The 19,419-nt window shown below is 41.7% G+C and overlaps 2 protein-coding genes and 2 non-coding genes across 6 annotated transcripts; 1 reads left to right on the top strand and 3 right to left on the bottom strand.

The window, feature by feature from the left end:
• The first annotated feature begins 5,403 nt into the window (after positions 1-5,403).
• LOC122012159 (potassium channel KAT3-like) lies at positions 5,404-9,241 on the top strand. Of its 3 annotated transcripts, none has more exons than XM_042568610.1 (11): positions 5,404-5,570; positions 5,663-5,878; positions 6,074-6,157; positions 6,236-6,293; positions 6,375-6,692; positions 7,029-7,268; positions 7,347-7,445; positions 7,541-7,573; positions 7,648-7,833; positions 8,147-8,801; positions 9,030-9,241. In XM_042568610.1, the coding sequence occupies exons 1-11, from the start codon at positions 5,404-5,406 to the stop codon at positions 9,140-9,142; spliced, it is 2,169 nt and encodes a 722-aa protein (XP_042424544.1). In that variant the 3' UTR covers positions 9,143-9,241. The 3 variants fall into 3 exon arrangements, with proteins under 3 accessions (XP_042424544.1, XP_042424543.1, XP_042424542.1); XM_042568609.1 differs by having other exon boundaries at positions 6,002-6,157; XM_042568608.1 differs by having other exon boundaries at positions 6,002-6,293.
• A 501-nt stretch (positions 9,242-9,742) lies between these two features.
• Positions 9,743-9,827, bottom strand: TRNAY-GUA. The gene is given in 2 exon segments: positions 9,743-9,778; positions 9,791-9,827. It is a non-coding gene; the product is annotated as a tRNA-Tyr (tRNA).
• A 70-nt stretch (positions 9,828-9,897) lies between these two features.
• On the bottom strand, positions 9,898-9,982 carry TRNAY-GUA. The gene is given in 2 exon segments: positions 9,898-9,933; positions 9,946-9,982. It is a non-coding gene; the product is annotated as a tRNA-Tyr (tRNA).
• Positions 9,983-11,771: 1,789 nt separating this feature from the next.
• LOC122011388 (photosystem I reaction center subunit VI, chloroplastic-like) lies at positions 11,772-12,565 on the bottom strand. Its single transcript, XM_042567775.1, has 3 exons — positions 12,384-12,565; positions 12,170-12,296; positions 11,772-12,096 (listed from the first exon to the last, which is right to left on the bottom strand). The coding sequence occupies exons 1-3, from the start codon at positions 12,509-12,511 to the stop codon at positions 11,917-11,919; spliced, it is 435 nt and encodes a 144-aa protein (XP_042423709.1). The 5' UTR covers positions 12,512-12,565; the 3' UTR covers positions 11,772-11,916.
• Positions 12,566-19,419: the final 6,854 nt, after the last annotated feature.

Raw genomic sequence — 19,419 nt, 5'->3', positions numbered from 1 at the left:
GATTATAGACCAGATTTTTTTTGTTTGTCTTGGGTCGGCCGGTCGGATCTGGCCCAGACAAAGAGAGATTGTCGTTAGTGAAATAATATTACAAGATTTGGGTGAAGAGCTGTATCGTGTCCATATTCTTCCGTCGTTTTGTGATAGAAGAGTTAGTGGTTTAAATTAGAGAGAATTAGATACACTACAAAGGTGGCGTATCGGATTGTTAAACGTGATCATATCTTATCTAGTGGTAGCGATGCGTTCTTTGGTGCTTTGTTATCATGAACTGATGCCTAATCTGTTACTGTTGGCTCCAATCTAAAGCAACTCGAATGCTTGAATAAACCTTTATTATTTTGAAAGAATCCTGCTGGGTGATTGGTTTCAAATGACAATTTTCATGAAAAAATAACTTGCATTTTTATGTATATATTTAGACGACATAACACCTACTTATATTACTGAATTACATCTTAAAATGGTAAACATTTGATTCCAAGGCCACAGTAATTTTTATTTAATTAGTTAGTCAGCTATTATTTAAAATGGTAAACGCAAGTTAGAAAAAGAAATTACAAAACATAAATTCACAATAATATTGTCATACATACTTCAACTCGACCATGACAAAAGTACCCGACTGTTTCACTGCACCGTGCCAAATAAATAAATAAATAAATAAACATCGTCATCTAGCTCCCGAATACATGTGAGGTCGCTTCTCTAGCCAAAAAAAAAAAACAAAAGTTCCTACTTTAAACAGAATGGAGAAGGGAAAAGGTTGGGGGCACCAACTGGATTAGATTTATGAGATATACCCAAAACAGTCTTCGCTGAGGGATCTTTGCCTATACGGGAATATCTGAAAGCTCATTTGATGCTAAAACATCTGTTGATTAATAGTCATCAATTTTTTTTCCTGTACAAGAATGCTGAGAAAAAGTATTGAGAATTATACTCAGAAAATGACAATGCAAAACTCGTGGTCATCCATCTCACTAACTTTCCACAGAAAAGGTTCATTGTAGGAATATTGCCATCAGAAAACGATGCACAAAGTATCTAAATCATTTGTTTTGTTTAAAAAATAAACAGTTTTCAAGAACCAATAAATCATAAGGGCATCCACAACGGCATTAATGCACGAGGCATTAACACCGACATGGACACCTTTTTTTAATTCTGTAGCATTAACGCGTTCAAATCTTTGAACACGTTAATGCTACAGATTCAATTAAAAAAATAAGAAATAAGTATTAATGCTTGCTCTAATGGTGTACAAAATATTTACCTTAACTGAGATCTTACTGCAAATGGACATAATAAAATTGCGTGTTAAGAGAACTCAAGATGGAAAGATAGCTATTTGAGCATAGATGATTCAGAGAGTTAGAATTGTAATGCCTGGAAGAACAAAGACCAAAGCCCTGGCATCCTTTTACTGTATATATATATATATATATATATAGTGCATGTCTATGATGAAGAAAATGACAAATACAAGCAGATATGCCCATTGCCCAATTCCATGATCCGTGGTCCAGAGAATGTGTTGCTCAAGTTTCCCAATTTGTCATTCCAGTTGAAGTTGGCACTGACAGGAAACTTTGCATGTAGATATATAGTTCACATTGGTTAGTCCTTTGCAGTAAAGCTTGAAGAGAATGACAAGGCCTTGATTGGTTGGACAAGATCTTGAAGAGAGCAATTGTAAATTGAGCACAAAGAATCTGATTCCCATATCCATGCTTGGACTAATTAGATACCAAATTTCACATGTCAGGAAAAATTGGCACACAACTAGTAAGATTGATTCCCACCCACGTATCTGGATCAGTTTCTCAAGTAAACACAACTGAAGGACTCGTCGATGGAACACCATTCCAATAACTTATGTTGTGGTACCTTCCATATATTTGAACAATGACACATGAGAAGGGGCATTAACAATTTGATACCTTGTCATTAAATTACCACAATATCCCCACAACCAAGTTGTGTCTCAGAAGCAAATTAAAGTCCTTAGCGTCTAAGATTTGACACTTAAGACATGGAATATAATCCAGATATTCATTATGGACTAACTTCTTAAAAAACAGATTGTATGGACCGTTTTCATTTTAACACACACGTACACATAAAATAATAATTTTCAAAAAAAAGGACAAAAACCCAGATTGGATGGACCGTTTTCATTTCAACACACGTGCAAACATAAAATAATAATAATAATAAAAAGGCAGACTGCATGATTTTTACTGAGCTCAAATGCATTCAACAAGTTCAAGAATGCAGTTCTATAATAACACCCACTGACATTAATCAGCTTTGTGCAAAATTGCAGAAATTTATAGCCATTTTGAGTTGTAGATCAAATAATCTTCATGTACAATCAACAACTTTGTTAAGATATTGACACCTCAGCATCACTACCATGAGAAAACAGGAAGTCCGTCTCAACTATTTGAGACTGGCTATATGAATTTTATGCACAATGAAAACTCATGCAATCAACATAAAGGCACTAGATCTGCCCAAATCTCCATCAACCAAGCCAATTCTGCCATCAACCCATTGCTATCTAATGCCCATTTTTTTACGATTGTATCTTAGAGCTTCTTTTCGTTTGCACCAATGATAGATTGAGCTGTAGAAACTCACCCCTTTTAGTTTTACAAACATACAAAGAACTCATCTTCATTTTCAATTTTAGCAACACTCAATGATCAAACAACTTATAATTGTTGTTGAACCTCTTTTTGCATCATCTTCTTTTTGTTGTCTAAATCTACAAGTACAAATCTCCTTGTTTTATGCCTTCTCTAGATATCTCCTTCATCAAAGAAAAAATAAATAAATTGTGCTATTTATTGTACTTTCAGAACCCCAAAGTGCTCTCCTTTACCTCGGCATATTGTATATTGATATAACTGATGCTTCAAGGAGAAGCACACTCAGAGAGATCAATTCCTGAGATCTCTCCGTTCCAGTTTCACTCCATATTTTTTTTCTTTATCCCTCTCCCTTTGTCAGACAGTTGATTTGTCTCTTGGTTCGAAGATAGCTGTGTTAATCTCATATTGAAGGGATTATTGATTGCATGCTCCATTACTTCAAGTTTTGTTTCGCCTACATGCATGCAAATATTATGTTTTTGTTTTATTACTCCTGTCTACTCGATTGTCTCCTGTATGTTTTGTTTACTAGACTTTCTCTAGTTTATCACAAGTTAGACATATACAATATTTATTCTCTAATTTGAGGTAGAGTGTTAAGAGTCATAGGAATAAGATTATTGGTGTAGTGGATTTATCCTATATTAGTATTTTAGATCATGGGTTTTTATACAATTAATGTGTATTCATACAATTTTCTATTTATGACGTGATAAAATATTCTTCTTCTTAAATTCTACATAAAGTTATATTGAATGAGCAAGACATATCCAAAACCTTTTAAATTCATTCTAATTTATATTAAGCAGTCTTCTTTAGTCTCACTTTATTTCTCACACTTTCAACTCTAACTAATTCAGCTTGGCCATTTATAAATTACATCGTTCATCTCATGGTATCATCCATCAGACTACTTGAACATAGATTTCCAGCAAAATGGGGTCACTGAAGGTCACTGAACATAAGAATCATTATCCATAAGATTATTCACTCCTTATGTTTCATGCATGTGCATCATCGCTTTTGGGATGATGCAATTCTTACTCCCTATTTTGTTGTAGATATGTTCATAATTATATATGTTTAGCCCTCCTATACCTCTTATATCTAGGGAAGCTTGCCTTTCTCATGGTTCCTCCAATTTTTGTATCATAAAAATGTGAACCAGTTGTGATACTAACCTATTTTTGAGATGCCTGAATACTTTTATCCACTTATGTACCATTTGGTCTCTGCTATTGGTAACTTTTGTTCTATCACCCTTGCCACTTGGTCACCAATGTACATATTTGATGATACAAAGAAATACTAGCAATGGAGGTACCTTCTCCATCATAGCACTTATTCCATGTTCCTACACATCCTTCCATGATTAATGTCCCTTTTGACAGGCATCAATGCACTACTCAACTTTTTCGTCTCATATTTCCTTCCGATCATTTTCTCTTTCTTTTGAAGAGTTTGACAGGCACCAGTGCACTACTCAACTTTTTCATCTCATATTTCTTTCCTAGTGCTTATAAGGAAGCCTTGTTGGACCTCAGAAAACAAGCAATGAACTTTTCTCAAGCAATGTCCGTTGACATTAAGCTCTAGTATATTTATTGAGTGGTAGGCAAGCTCAATCTCGATGCTCCTTTTATTTTTATAAAGCCTGATCAGAGTATTAATGTAACCATTGCTTGGCCCGTAATTGCAATCCGCCCCTTGAAGAAGAGGATAAGAGGCACAAAAGTTGACCAAAAAGTGAGGTAGTTCGCTAAGCTATATCTAGGTATTTTCCCGTTGATACTATAAAATTTTTTCACCTGTGGCAAAACTCAATATCAATCCTTTTATCATAATTGTCATTCAGAGTCAGTTTATTTTGGTGATCTGTCTGAAACTGTGGAGCTACCTCTGTGTATGTTGCTTAGTATTACCATACTTCTATCCAAATACAAGTTGCTCTATTCAATATGACAATGGCATTCTTTTATATTTAACTAAACCAATGGACCTTAAATAAGGTGTGAATTCTTCAGTCAGCCACTATCATCTCCCATCAGAATGTATACAACTTCACTAGGAAGATAGCAAATGATGCTTACAGTAATCAAAATCTTATTGTCCACATGATAGATAACAAACTATATTTGAGTATCTTCGTCGCATTCATATGCCAAACTTATCATCCAATGATTTTTGCCTAAAAACAGGTATCTGCAAGCACTTCAGGGGCATATTTCAGGTAGCCTAAAATGGTGACTTGAAACTTGCCAAAGGTCCTTTGCCCTGAAAATTTTACATTTACTTGCTCAGATTAGTTCCAAAATGACCTAGACTACAGGATCACACATGACTCAAATGCTTTGTCCATAAACAATTTTGAACTAAATTGTCCTACAAAAGACCATCCACGACATATATGATATTGGATCTCTCACCATCTAACTCATAATTTGGCAAAGAATTTGTATCCATTATTACAATAAAACTAATAATCTGACTTCTTTAGAATCATTAGGCAATCTGCAGTTTTCCTTGTTCCGAATGATTACATCCAAGTATACTCCTTTCTTACACCCTTTCCTTTTCATGACCTAGTTTCTCCTCCAACATTTGCTTTGTGTTGTCCATCACAACCAATTTGATCACTGACATCACAGAAGAATCAATCTACCTTATATATACCACATCACTCTTCAGATACATTACCACAATACCACTGAATATCAGACAACAGAAGCTTCATAGTGCAACCATGTTATGTTCCCGCATGAACTGCTTAGACCACTTTTGTCATGAAGATTTTCAATTAGAAAGAGGATATGGAATACACAACCATCTCTTGCCATCACTTGGAGCAACAGTGAACCATCCAAACAGACTCAGGAAGTACATTGTTTTGCCATATGATCCTCATTACAGGTACAATAACTCAACTATCGGTCTCCAGGTTCTGTTAGGTTCAAATTTCAAGAAAAAAAGTCATTTATTTTCTTCTTACCAACCATTTTCAGACTATGGGAGGTGTTTTTGATATTAATGGTTCTCTACTCGGCCTGGATCTGTCCGTTTGAGTTTGCATTTCTCCGAGACCTGCCAAGCACAATCTTTCTTGTGGATAACATTGTCAACAGCTTTTTTGCAATTGACATTGTACTGACCTTCTTTGTTGCATTTGTTGATCATAAATCATATGTTTTGGTGGATGATCGAAAGAGAATAGCACTCAGGTTAGCTATTGGGACTACAAGTTGCATCATATTTCTTCAAATACCATGCTTAAAAACCATATGGAAATATGGTAAAAAATGATGTTTAGAACCCATTTCAACTAACATGTCCTATTCTGACAGGTACCTGTCCACATGGTTCATCTTTGATGTATGTTCCACATTTCCCTTTCAAATAATCAGCTTGTTCTTCAGTGGGCATGTTAACACCTTCTGCTTCAAAATTCTAAGTATGCTGAGACTCTGGCGTCTGCATCGAGTTAGTTCCTTCTTTGCTAGGTCTGCATCTTCTTTAACATCTTCCAATACAAAAACATCCATAAATAACCAAATGATTTCCTTAAGTATCTTCTTCAGACTCGAAAAGGATATTCGTTTCAATTACTTTTGGACAAGGTGCACAAAGCTTTTTGCAGTAAGCTTCCAGCATTATTTTCAAATCTTGTTTCAAGCAGCCACCAAATTGTTTGATGCAATTAACATTTTTGTACCATAGGTAACTCTTTTTGCAGTTCACTGTTCTGGATGCTTTAACTACATGATCGCTGATAGATACCCTGTCCCAGAACAAACATGGATAGGTGCAGTGAAGCCAAACTTCATGGAGGATAATCTATGGGTCAGATATGTAACAGCAATATACTGGTCAATCACAACACTATCAACTACTGGTTATGGTGACTTACATGCTGAAAACACCAGAGAAATGCTATTCTACATCTGCTGCATGCTATTCAATTTGGGTTTGACATCTTACCTGATTGGAAATATGACAAATCTTATTGTCAATGAGACCAGTCGAACAAAAAACTTCGTATGTTCTATGCCATTAGTTTTTAACTCTCTTATTTTCCTCATAAACTACGTCATATGCTTATTTATTAAAAAGGTAAACAAAGAAACTGCATAAAAACAAGGCCTACTTCAAGCAACTCTAGATCTGTCATAAAGAAAGCTGTTCCTCTAGCTGTTAACTTTTTTCGCAGATACTAGTTACTACATCTGTCCATCCTACATGCGTTTCACTCAATTTAGAAAAGAAAACACTTGTTAACTGCATTTGTTTGTTGATCAAGAAAGAACAATAGGACAGCATAACATTATCAGACAATTTTACAATATGTTAATTAGTGATCATGTAAATCTACAGAGAGATACCATTCAGGCTGCTTCTGAGTTTGCAACAAGAAATAAGTTGCCGAAATATCTAGAGGAACAAATGTTATCTCACATATGCTTAAGATTCAAAACAGAGGGGCTCAAACAACAAGAGACACTTGACGGCCTCTCAAAGGCAATCCGTTCAAGTATAGCCAAGTACCTGTTCTTTCCCATTGTTCAAAGAGTGAACCTTTTCAAAGGTGTCTCTTTTACAGTCATTTTCCAACTGGTGAGGCTCTGATTCTATATGATAAATCCTAGGCAAATGAAATGAAAGAATGCACTGACAAGATAATCATGAAATTAGGTGTCAGAAATGCGGGTCGAGTATTTTCCACCTAACGAAGATGTGATGCTGCAGAATGAATCACCAACAGATCTGTATATAATAGTATCAGGGGCAGTGGTTAGTACTACAATTTTTGGGCTGTTTGCATAAGTGTTTTTGTTACGAAATAATTAGCAAATTCTATTACATCTTTTGTTGTTTTCTTATTGCAGGAAATGAGAACATATGTGGATGGGATCAAGAAGGTAAAACTTTTAGACCTGATCAATACAAAATTAACATTAACAGAGTGATAACTGCTTCACTCTTACAAATTTAGGTTCATGGAAGGTTATCCACTGGAGAAATGTTTGGGGAGATTGGAATACTCTGTCATGTTCCACAGCCATTTACAATAACAACAACAGAACTCACACAAATTCTTAGACTGAACCGAAGCACATTCCTCAACATCATTCAAGAAAGCAGGCAGGATGAGACTATCGCCACAAGAAATCTTATTGAGGTACAATAAAGAATATATCAGCATGTAATACTAATAAAATAAGAAAATTCACACTTTTCCATCCCACAGTTGCATGCTTTTTTAAATATCATCCATAGTTTGGTGGTGAAGTTCTGTTAACTATTGATGGCTGAGGGAATAGAAAAAAACATGAGTGTCAATAGTATTGGAGATATTCTCACAATTTTGTCATTTTGGGCTTATTTTGAAGAAAAAGTACAAATGTTTGGGCAAAAATGGAAATTTCTCAATACATTATTACTAATTCTTGCTGGAGATATAACCTCATGTTTTGCTACATTTGTTTTATCAGAGGTTAAGCCTGCATGAGAGACTATATCCTGGCATACAGAAAATTGATCCAGAAGAACTACTTAAAGAATGTTTCAAGAAAGAATCCAGGAATAGGAATGAGAACTACACACAAGATGAAGATGTTTATAATGTTAGCAAGCTCCATACACTGGAACAGATGAATGCAAGAAACAGTCATGGAAAGCTAGATATGAACAAGGATGTCGGCAAAGTTAATAAGCTTCAAGTTGTCGTTAACAATCAGAAAGTAGATCAAGCAGATAGACAAACTGTGTCAGATGGAACAATCAAGGAAGGGCACCATGAGGCTGCTAAAACTCTGCTCAAACAAGAAACAACTATTGATAAAGTTAATGGTAACAGGTGGACTCAAAAGGACATGGCTAAAAAACATGAACCGAAAGGTGGTGCATCAGACTTTCTGATGAGGGACGGAAGTGGAAAAACGTTTGTTGGGGAACAGGACTTAAGATATAGCTGCTCACTGAAGAATAATGATGAAATGCTACAGACATGTTCGAAAATTGGAGTCCATGAATCCGCCAAACGAGTGGTTATTCACATGCATTCTCAAAAGGCAGACCCAGCGATACAGCTGATGCCGAAGATGATTAATCTACCTGACACTATGGAGGAGCTACTCAGAATCGGTGGTAAGTTTGATTTGAACTGATATAGACAAGCATTCATTAATGATAGAGAAATTAATTAATTTAAAAAAACAAATATGACTCCATAAGTAACTTGTATCAGTGTCGAGGTTATACAGAAACAGGTGGTCAAAGACATATAAAAATCCCAAGAAGAAACCTAATGTTACAATCCTAAAGATTCCATGTCTCTTGTACCCATTGTTCTAATTATATCCGGAAAAACTGCAGGTGAAAAGTTCGTGGGATATCGTCCTATAAAAGTGTTGAATCGAGAGATGGCAGAAATTGATGAGATCAGTGTCATTCGCGACGGGGACCATCTGTACTTCCAAGAGTTTTGATGATATCAGCAAAAGTGGCCAAGAGATTAAAATACATAGAACAAGAGTTCGACTACAAAGCATGTAACCTTGAGCGATATCTATAACAGAAGCTAAAAATGTAGCAGTACGATAAATTAAAAGCTCTGTTCTTATCAATTCTACAGTAATCACTATGGTTTAGCAGACATATAACGACCTAGCAAACTACAGGTACCGTGACAACATTGCTCGCAATGCAGAAGCAGATTGTCTATCAAGAGATAAAATTTCTAGCTGAAGATAGCATTTCCCTGAACAAAAGAACTTGATGGTCGAGAGCAAAATTTGAATGCCTCAATTTCTTTTTCGGATCGCGTACCTTCGAAGTCAGCGATCGGAGGCCCGCCGTCCGCCGTCCGCCGTCCGCTGAAGCTCGTCCCGCATGAAGATGATCCCGATGGCGATGAGTTTGGAAGCACATATGGCCCATTTGGCTTTTAAATGGGCTCAATGAATAACGAAATGTGGAATGGCCCATATAACGTTTAAAAATATTAATTATCAAGTAAATAACAAAAAAAATATAAATGGGAAATATTAAGAAATAATAAATGGTGTATTAGGTTTGATGATAAAAATTCCGACCTGCCGGATTCGAACCAGCGACCTAAGGATCAGCTGCAACAACTACAGTCCTCCGCTCTACCAACTGAGCTAAGGTCGGTTAATTAACTATTCGATTTTATTTTCCTTAACTTTTTATTATCGACATTAATACAAAAAATTCAAAAAATTCCGACCTGCCGGATTCGAACCAGCGACCTAAGGATCAACTGCAACAACTACAGTCCTCCGCTCTACCAACTGAGCTAAGGTCGGTTGATTATCTTTTCGATTTTATTTTTATTAATTTTTTATTATCGACATTAATACAACTTCCTAGCTTTGGCCATTCTTCGGTGCTTCTCCTCGCCTGCAAGTTTATTTCTTCTTCATTATTCATTCTTCGGTGCTTCTCCTCTGCCTGCAAGTTTATTTCTTCTTCATTATTCTATTATTGCAGCCTTGCAGGTGGACTTGAACTCTCAATCTCCCGACCTCTCTCTTTTTGTCTTTAGAGAGGAGAGGTGAGCTAGTTTTCCTTCCTCTTTACTTCAATTGGAAGGTAAAAACTAGCTCTTTCTTAATTGGGGGGGACAAAGATTGGTAGCACAAGATAGAGCACGGCATAGTCTCTCTACAACTTGGAAGTAGGTCGATGATCTTCTTGTGAGCTCAACAATTATAGAGGAGAAGCATCGAGTTCGATGTGCGTGATTATGATACGATGTGAGAATCAAGCGCAGAACTCTTAGTTTAAATTTAGATGGTGAAGAAGATAACTCAAATTTAAAAGATGAGAATGTGTTCTTAAAGAGTCCGGAACCAAGTCTAGGCACCCATTGAGTTATCTTTCATTGTTGATGTTACCTCAGGAAAACAGAATTTTGTTTTAGTATATTGCAAGCAATGTCATTGCTTGAAAATCAACCATTTGACCATGGCTTTGACACTAACCATTTCTCATGATATAATGGAAGGTCAAGGCTTGGAGAATCCCTCTATAAAAACACCACGGACGATCATTTTGATGTTGAAGCATTCTTTTCATCTATCCATTTATCAACGAATACAAGATCCTAGAACTAAAAGGTAGAATTGAAGAGTTGGATACCTAAAAAAAAAAAGGAAGATAGAATTGAAGCATCTGTTGTCATTTGGGAGAGAAAGATGGACAATAAAGATTCTAAATCATCTTGGAGTTCAGGTATTAGCATGGAGGAAAGAGGACAGTTTGAAGATAGAGCCGAGACAATATTGCTCATTATCAAGCATAGATTTCCGGGTATTCCTTAATCTAATTTGGACATCAGCAAAATCCAATCTAACAAGGTATCGATGATGTAAACTAATACCATGTTCGACTAATATTAATTCTGAAATTTCTTAATTACTAATGATTCTCAATTTCTTTGTTAGGACGTGGGATTTTCTACCATGGGGAGCTACTCGGATAGAAAGTTTAGGTTTCACTGTCATAACCCGGATAGAAGATGTACTCCGTGCAGATGCTCTTACTAGAGGTCCAACACGCAGCTGAAAGATGATAAAGTCAGCACATCAGAAGCAAACAATGCCATGACACTCTCAGATTTCATGGGTTGGCAGATGGATCAAGAAAATCAAGCCAAGAAGGATGATACAATTGATTTGGAGAAAGTGTCAAAGACAGATGACTCAAAATTCATGAGGAAGCCTCTTAATAGTATGGTTAACAAGAAATTTATCAGCATATTCAAACTAGAGACACAGGAGGCTTAAGCATCTGACAAGGAACAAATATGAAGAATAAAAACAAAAACATGATATAGTAGTTGTTTTGTTACGGTAGTTCTCACTTATTGGATTCTTAAATTGCATAAACAAGGAATGATTTGTTAAGATACACTGCATAAACCAGTTGACAACTTAGAACTTGAATCACCAATGTTTCAAATTCAGGCAATCTTAGTTTCCTGAATAAAATGGGAGAACAAGCTTCCAAAGACCATGCAAGCACAGGAGAAAAACTAATCAGTGAGACCTAGTAGGGGTAAAATAAATAAATAATCAGTATAGAAACCGAACAGAAAAGAACTCATTGTTCAGATCGACTTCAATTTCTATCACATCATAGAGTAATCACACAGGCATAGATTACAAAGATAATTAAGTATATATCAACAATAGAATTCAGGAAATAACTAAACTTGATTTATGTTTACAGAAGCCACTTATATCTTGTCACGAGGCCCTTTTGTGGGTGGTAGCTGAGGGCCTTTCTTGATGGGAAGCAGGTCACCGGAAGCCGATGAACCCACATACGCTACCGTGAAGGCGCCGCCTAGCAGCAAGAACTTGAGCAACAAACCCCTCTTGGTGAAAGGAGCTGCAAACGTCTCGAAGAACTTGCTCTGCAATTTCAAAAACTCTTTATCGTCATTAATTGAACTGCCGAGGGCGGTATCCTGTTCGATTTTGACCTACCTGAAGAGAGTTGTAAGGCGAGGGTGCGTCAGTTCCGTAGAAGTCCCACTGTCCGGTGGTGTTGCCGAGGTCATCGAGGTCAAAATACACGCTTTTCTCGCCGTACTTGGCGACCACGGCGCAGGACCTATCAAGAACGCAATTTGATCACACCCAGTTCTTCTTGGAAACGCATGGCGAGGATTTGACAGGAAAAGAGAGAATTTGCCGTCACCTGAGGCTGGTGCCAGAGAAGGCTCGGCGGGAGGGCTTGACGGAGAGCCGCTTCCCATTGAAGGAGCTTCCCGCGAGGCCCTTCGCAATGGCCGGTTGAACGGCTGCCACGGCAGTGAGGGAGCCCATAGCTGCTTCTCTAAGTGGCCGTAGCTGCTATTTTGCTATCTAAACAGGGGTTGTGCGGAGTCCAAGCGTTTCGGATGGCGTTCGACGATGAAAGGATCCACTGAAGGAATGCCACGCGTTTCCAGTTGGGATTGGCCTATCCGTTTGTGGATACCGTACGCCGTGGGTTTGAGGCCAACTTGAAGCCTGATGTAGGAATGATTCCAACAACGAAGAGGAGGGATCAAAAGCTTGGCCCAAAACGTTCTTTATGGATGAAGCTTGTCAAATGCGTATAAGTATCCATAAATCAAGTAGTTTATACCCAGTATAAAATAAAATTAGAAAATGGTAACAGATGGGATGAACTTCTTGGACAATTAGGGTTTAAATTTCATCTAGGGCATGCCACATAGAAAACTTATAACAATGGATCGTCCCTTAAAATTCATTTGTACTTTCTAAATGAGAAATTTTCATGAGATCAAATTAATCATATATATATATATATATATATATATATATATAAAATTCTATTTGTTCATGAAATTTTCAACAAATCATCACTAATGTTGCTACTAATTTTATTTGTTGTTGGTGCTGGTTTGTAGAAACTAATATCAATGTGGTGCTTATTTTTATAAACCATTATCAACATTAGTGTTGGTTTTTACAAACTAACAATATGTTGGTGTTGATTTCAACAAACTAGCACCAACATTGGTACTGGTTTCAACAAACTAACACTAATATTGGTGTTGATTTCATTTGTTGTTGGTGCTGCTTTGTAGAAATCAACACTAATGTTGATGCTAGTTTTGCAACTGACTTCATTTGTTGTTAGAGCTAGTTTCTACAAATCAACACCAACATAGTGTTGATTTTTATAAACTAGCACCAACGTTAGTGTTGGTTTGTTGAAACCAATATCACATTTATTGTTGTAAAAACTAGCATCAACGTGGTACTGATTTCTACAAACCAACACCAATGTTAGTGTTAGTTTTATTTGTTGTTGATACTAATTTGTAGAAATCAGTACCACGTTGATAGCACTACTTTGCATGCAAGAGAGAGAAAATAGTTTTGTGTGTGTATATATATATGAGTAAATCTTGTTGGTCAGAATATGACCAGCTAGAAATCTCAATCTTCCAATTATAATACATGCATGCACATGCATATAATTAATATATGCATATGATATTATTAAAATGTTCATGTATATGCATGCATGTATATATTCTGGGTGGTCAGATTCTAGTCATTTAGCACTATCCTATATGATCCGACGGTTAGAACAGGGGATCCCTATTCTGAGGGGTCAATGCCACGCGGGAGTCAAAAGGTCAGGTGGCATATCCCGGCCGGCCGACCGGTGAATAGCCGATGGCAAAAGTCGCCCCGACAGAAGTCGGGGTTCCGACGCTCAATTGAACAGTTGCAAAGAGCCGAGCGGAAGGCCTAAGAGAAGGTGACATACTGCTAAACAGTCCCTACATAGCACCCTACCGAAAATATCCCCAACATATCGATGCCAACGGCAGGCCGGACGTGATGTGAGTGTCGTCCGGCCGGCGCATAAGATGAGGGCTGGCCGGACGGACTCTCCGTCCAGCCGGCCTGCCGGACGCCCCGGCCTATGGTCGGTAGAGAAGGACAAGAACATCTTATGACAGCTGTCAAGTCCTATGGCTAGGCCATACTCCAAGTCTGACAACGAGGTGTTCTGTTGTCCCATTGAAAATGTGCTTGGACTGTAGCAGTATGACGTCAGGTAAGCTTTCTGACAGACACATACCGAGGTATGGGCTACGGACACGTATGCGCCTCGGTGGACGTGCAGGAGCTCTTTCACTGCTCTATATAAAGAGCCTCATACTTCGCCGAAGGTACGCGTAAAACACCATTGGAGCCACTTTTTTCACTACTTGCTTGCCTGACTTGAGCGTCGGAGGGTCGCCGCCGGGAACCCCTTCCCGGCCCGACTTCTGTGCAGGTTCCCCGGAGGTTCGTGCAACCAGTCGAAGATCCACGTCAGCAGCCGGGGAGCGCCACGTGCCCAGCGTCCGTTGATTCAGCATTCGGACAGGATCAAATTGGCGCCGTCTGTGGGAACGCTCCTGCATCCGATCGGAAGAGATGGATGAAGCTGGACGACCACACATGGTGATGCTCTCCGTGGAGAAACTCGACGCTCTGATAAAGGCAAGAGTAACTAGGCTCGTGGAGCAACAGGAGCAGAAGGCTCAAGTAAAAGGATAACGCAGCAGGCCGCCTCCACCTCTGAGGGGCCCAGCGGCCATGGAGGACCGACCGGGAAGTTTCGCCATCCTCCTGGCCTTGATAAATTTCGACGAGTACATTGTATCCACCTCACTCCACGGGTATTCGGGAGTTGAGAAATTGAGTCAAATCTTATGCTGATCGGCAGGTTAGTTTTTCAGATATAGTTTCTTTCGGACATAAAATTCATCGTAATTTGCCGGAAGAAGGCCCCGAGCCATTCGGCCGGAGGTATAATATCCGAGTCAAGCGCTCGATAATGAAGGCCCCGAGCCGTTCGGCAGGAGGTATAGTATCCGAGCCAAAGGCTCGACAATGAAGGCCTCGAGCCATTCGGCCGGAGGTATAGTATCTGAGCCAAGCGCTCGATGCCGAAGGCCCCGAGTCGTTCGGCCGGAGGTATAATATTCGAGCCAAACGCTTGACGATGAAGACCCCGCGCCGTTCGGCCAGGAGTACAGTATCTGAGCCCAGCGCTCGACAAAGAAGACCCCGAGCCGTTCGGCCGGGAGTATGTTATCCGAGCCAAGCGCTCGACGAAGAAGACCCCGAGCCGTTCGGCCTGGAGTACGTTATCCAAGCTGGGTGAAAGGTGCGCTAAATGTAAATTTATATACATTTCAGTCGCCTATGTCCTTGTAATGCATGAAGCAAAATTATAAAGATGGCAAATATCTTCGTCGAGCGGCTATGTTAAAGTTAGCCTTTAAGGCCGTCGAGCTCCGACGTTAAATATCGAGAGACGAGCCGGCATCTATAAACTTCCGAGCGGAAGACCGTCGAGCTCCGACGTTAAAAATCGAGAGACGAGCCGGCGTCTATAAACGTCCGAGCGGAAGACCGTCGAGCTCCGACGTTAAATATCGAGACGAGCGGCGTCTATAAACGTCCGTCGGACAGTAGCTCAAGTTAAAATCGAGACGAGCCGGCGCCTATAAACGTCCGAGCGGAAGACCGCCGAGCTCCGACGTTAAAAATCGAGAGCGAGCCGACGCCTATAAACGTCCAAGCGGAAGACCGCCGAGCTCCGGCGTTAAAATCGAGACGACCGGCGTATAAACGTCCGGCGGAAGACCGTCGAACTCCGACGTTAAAAATCGAGAGACGAGCCGGCGTCTATAAACGTCCGAACGGAAGACTCGAGCCCGACGTTAAAAATCGAGACGAGCGGCGTCTATAAACGTCCAAGCGGAAGACCGCCGAGCTCGACGTTAAAATCGAGACGAGCGGCGTCTATAAACGTCCGGCGGAAGACCGTCGAGCTCCGGCATTAAAAATCGAGACGAGCCGGCGTTTATAAACGCTCGGAGGAAGACCGTCGAGCTCCGACGTTAAAATCGAGAGCGGCGGCTATAAGCGTCCGAAGCGGAAGACCGCCGAGCTCCGGCGTTAAATATCGAGACGAGCCGGCGTCTAAACGTCCAAGCGGAAGACCGTCGAGCTCGACGTTAAAATCGAGAGACGAGCCGGCGTCTATAAGCGTCCGAGCGGAAGACCGTCGAGCTCCGACATTAAAAATCGAGACGAGCCGCTTATAAACGCTCGAAGCGAAGACCGCCGAGCTCGACGTTAAAATCGAGACGAGCCGACGCCTATAAACGTCCGAGCGGAAGACCGTCGAGCTCCGAGCGTTAAATATCGAGACGAGCCGGCGTCTATAAACGCCCGAAGCGGAAGACCGTCGAGCCGACGTTAAAAATCGAGACGAGCCGGCGTCTATAAACGTCCGAACGGAAGACCGCCGAGCTCCGACGTTAAAATCGAGAGACGGCGTCTATAAACGTCCGAGCGGAAGACCGTCGAGCTCCGACGTTAAAATCGAGACGAGCCGGCGTCTATAAACGTCCGAAGCGAAGACCGTCGAGCTCCGGCGTTAAAATCGAGAGACGACCGGCGTCTATAAACGTCCGAGCGGAAGACCGTCGAGCTCCGACGTTAAAATCGAGACGAGCCGGCGTCTATAAACGTCCGAGCGGAAGACCGCCGAGCTCCGGCATTAAAAATCGAGACGAGCCGGCGTCTATAAGCGTCCGAACGGAAGACCGTCGAGCCGACGTAAAAATCGAGACGAGCCGCGTTTATAAGCGTCCGAGCGGAAGACCGCCGAGCTCCGACGTTAAAAATCGAGACGGGCGGCGTTTATAAACGCCCGAGCGGAAGACCGCCAAGCTCCGACGTTAAAAAGAGACGAGCGGCGTCTATAAACGTCCGAGCGGAAGACCGTCAAGCTCGAAGTTAAATATCGAGACGAGCCGTCGTCTATAAACGTCCGAGCGGAAGACCGCCGAGCTCGACGTTAAAAATCGAGACGAGCCGGCGTCTATAAACGTCCGAACGGAAACCGTCGAGCTCCGGCGTTAAAAATCGAGACGAGCCGGCGTTTAAACGTCCAAGCGGAAGACCGTCGAGCTCCGACGTTAAAAATCGAGACGAGCCGGCGTCTATAAACGTCCGAGCGGAAGACCGTCGAGCTCCGACGTTAAGATCGGAGACGAGCCGGCGTCTATAAACGCTCGAAGCGGAAGACCGCCGAGCTCCGACGTTAAAATCGAGAGACGAGCTATAAACTCCCGAGCGGAAGACCGTCGAGCTCCGACGTTAAAAATCGAGAGACGAGCCGGCGTCTATAAACTCCCGAGCGGAAGACCGTCGAGCTCCGACGTTAAAAATCGAGAGACGAGCCGGCGTCTATAAACCCGCCGAGCGGAAGACCGTCGAGCTCCGACGTTAAAAATCGAGAGACGAGCCGGCGTCTATAAACTCCCGAGCGGAAGACCGTCGAGCTCCGACGTTAAAAATCGAGAGACGAGCCGGCGTCTATAAACTCCCGAGTGGAAGACCGTCGAGCTCCGACGTTAAAAATCGGGAGACGAGCCGGCGTCTATAAACGCTCCGAGCGGAAGACCGTCGAGCTCCGACATTAAAAATCGAGAGACGAGCCGGCGTCTATAAACGCTCCGAGCGGATAGCCATCCACGTGATACATTCCGGCGGTAAGAGCCGACCGACGACAGAGCCTGTTCTTTAAGGCCAGCATACGGTCGAGCGGCTCGCTTAGCAAAAGTATGGGGAAAACCCCTTTGAGGTAAGGTGCAAAGCAAAAGATAGTTAATAAGAATTAAAGATGTGAGCACGTGAACGAATGACGTTCGCTCGCAGAGCGGCTATGCAGTCGCATGGCGAAAGACATTTTTCGAAGACAATCGGCTTGAGCTCATGTTAGAATATGAAGCCGAGCGGAGGAGTTTTAAGGAACACTTTAAACATGACGAAAGAAAAATTTCTTGCCAAAACAAAAGTTGCAAGAACAGAAAGATGATCTATTTACGCCAAACGCTGGGCAAACAAAAGAAGTTACAGCAAAAGTAAGTTGTGCCGAACAGCAAGAGTACAAAAACATAAACACTCCTCACGCGTCAAAATCAAAAAGAGCATCAGGAATGGCGCCCATCACGGTAGCCAGATCCTCTGGGGGGATGGTCAGCTCGGCGGGAAGGTGGCCTTTAGCCTTCAAGTAATCCACCGCCGCCTTGATCGCCTCTTCAAAAGTGAGGGAAATCTTGTCGGTGAATTTCTCTCCGAAATCATCCGAGCGGACAAATGCCTTCCTCACTTCGGCAGAGCGGGCCGACTCCCCATCCTGATACCCTCGGAGAGCGGCTCGAGAAGCATCGTTGGCGGCATGGAGATCCTTCAAGTCTCCTTCAAATTTGAGCAGATCGGCCGAGCGGCTCTCCTTCTCGGTGGCCAGAAGGGCATCCAGATCCTTGATGCGTTGCTCCAGCCCTCTGATCTCCACCTTCATTAGGTCCATGTCATCAATGGACTGGCGCTTCCGAGAGGTCGCCGTCTTGATCTCTTTATCCCGTTGTTTGACCACAACTTCAAGCCGAGCGACCTCGCTCGCCAGATCGGAAGCTCGTTTCCGTTCGGCTTCCAAAAGCTTTTTGCTTTTCTCCAGAGCAGCAGTGGATTGCCCTTGGTTCGCCTCCGAAAGTTTGAGTTTTTTCATTTCGTCCTCCAGCTTAGCCAGTCAATTGCTGACCGCAATCTGCTCTACCCAACTCTGCGAACAAAGGCAGTTAAGTTAAAAGCTAAAATAAAAAGTATCAGTAAAACAGAAAGGCATACCCCGGTCGCCTGCTGCAGGTTGTTGTCCCCTAGCTGACTGGGGGACATGAGCGCAACGCGTACACGCGCGTCCTCCCAAACTTTGGCGAGCGGACCGGTGAGGGCGATCTGCTGTTCGGGAACTGATGGCCGATCGGCGGCCAGTAGGTATTCCTCCGAGGGAAATCTTAGGACAGTTTTAATCACCCTCGGGCCGCTCGAGTCATCTTGAGATGCAGCAGCATGGCCAGAGGACTCGCCGATCGGGACCGGATGGTCGCCCAGTCGCCTAAGACGATGTAGAGTCCGAGAGGTGGAAGGTTGCGCCTCAAGGATGGTCGGCGGCAAGTCAAGCTGAGTCGGAGTGCGCTCCGAGGAGACCGCCTCAAGAACCACATGAGCATCATCGCTCCGCTCGGAAAGCTGCTCTCCTGGTGGAAGCTGTTGAGCGGCTTGCTCTAGCCGATGACGTTTACGAGTCACCAGAGGGATTTCATCAGCCGATCGGCCCTCCTCCTCGGCACGATCAGTAG

The sequence above is a fragment of the Zingiber officinale genome, chromosome 8A, assembly GCF_018446385.1.
Source record: "Zingiber officinale cultivar Zhangliang chromosome 8A, Zo_v1.1, whole genome shotgun sequence".
NCBI classification, from domain to species: domain Eukaryota; kingdom Viridiplantae; phylum Streptophyta; class Magnoliopsida; order Zingiberales; family Zingiberaceae; genus Zingiber; species Zingiber officinale.
Note: the sequence above shows the minus strand (reverse complement) of the source record. Positions and strands in the feature narration are given on the sequence as shown.

What these genes read in the sequence shown, in the direction of transcription:
- LOC122012159 (XM_042568608.1), top strand. Translation starts at nt 5,404, where the DNA reads ATGTTATGTTCCCGCATGAACTGCTTAGACCACTTTTGTCATGAAGAT. An exon ending in TTACAGTCATTTTCCAACTG is followed by an intron (nt 7,269 to 7,346) that starts GTGAGGCTCTGA and finishes TCATGAAATTAG; the next exon opens with GTGTCAGAAATGCGGGTCGA. An exon ending in CCACAAGAAATCTTATTGAG is followed by an intron (nt 7,834 to 8,146) that starts GTACAATAAAGA and finishes TTGTTTTATCAG; the next exon opens with AGGTTAAGCCTGCATGAGAG.
- LOC122011388 (XM_042567775.1), bottom strand. Translation starts at nt 12,511, where the DNA reads ATGGGCTCCCTCACTGCCGTGGCAGCCGTTCAACCGGCCATTGCGAAG. An exon ending in TTCTCTGGCACCAGCCTCAG is followed by an intron (nt 12,297 to 12,383) that starts GTGACGGCAAAT and finishes CGTTCTTGATAG; the next exon opens with GTCCTGCGCCGTGGTCGCCA. An exon ending in CGCCTTACAACTCTCTTCAG is followed by an intron (nt 12,097 to 12,169) that starts GTAGGTCAAAAT and finishes TTGAAATTGCAG; the next exon opens with AGCAAGTTCTTCGAGACGTT.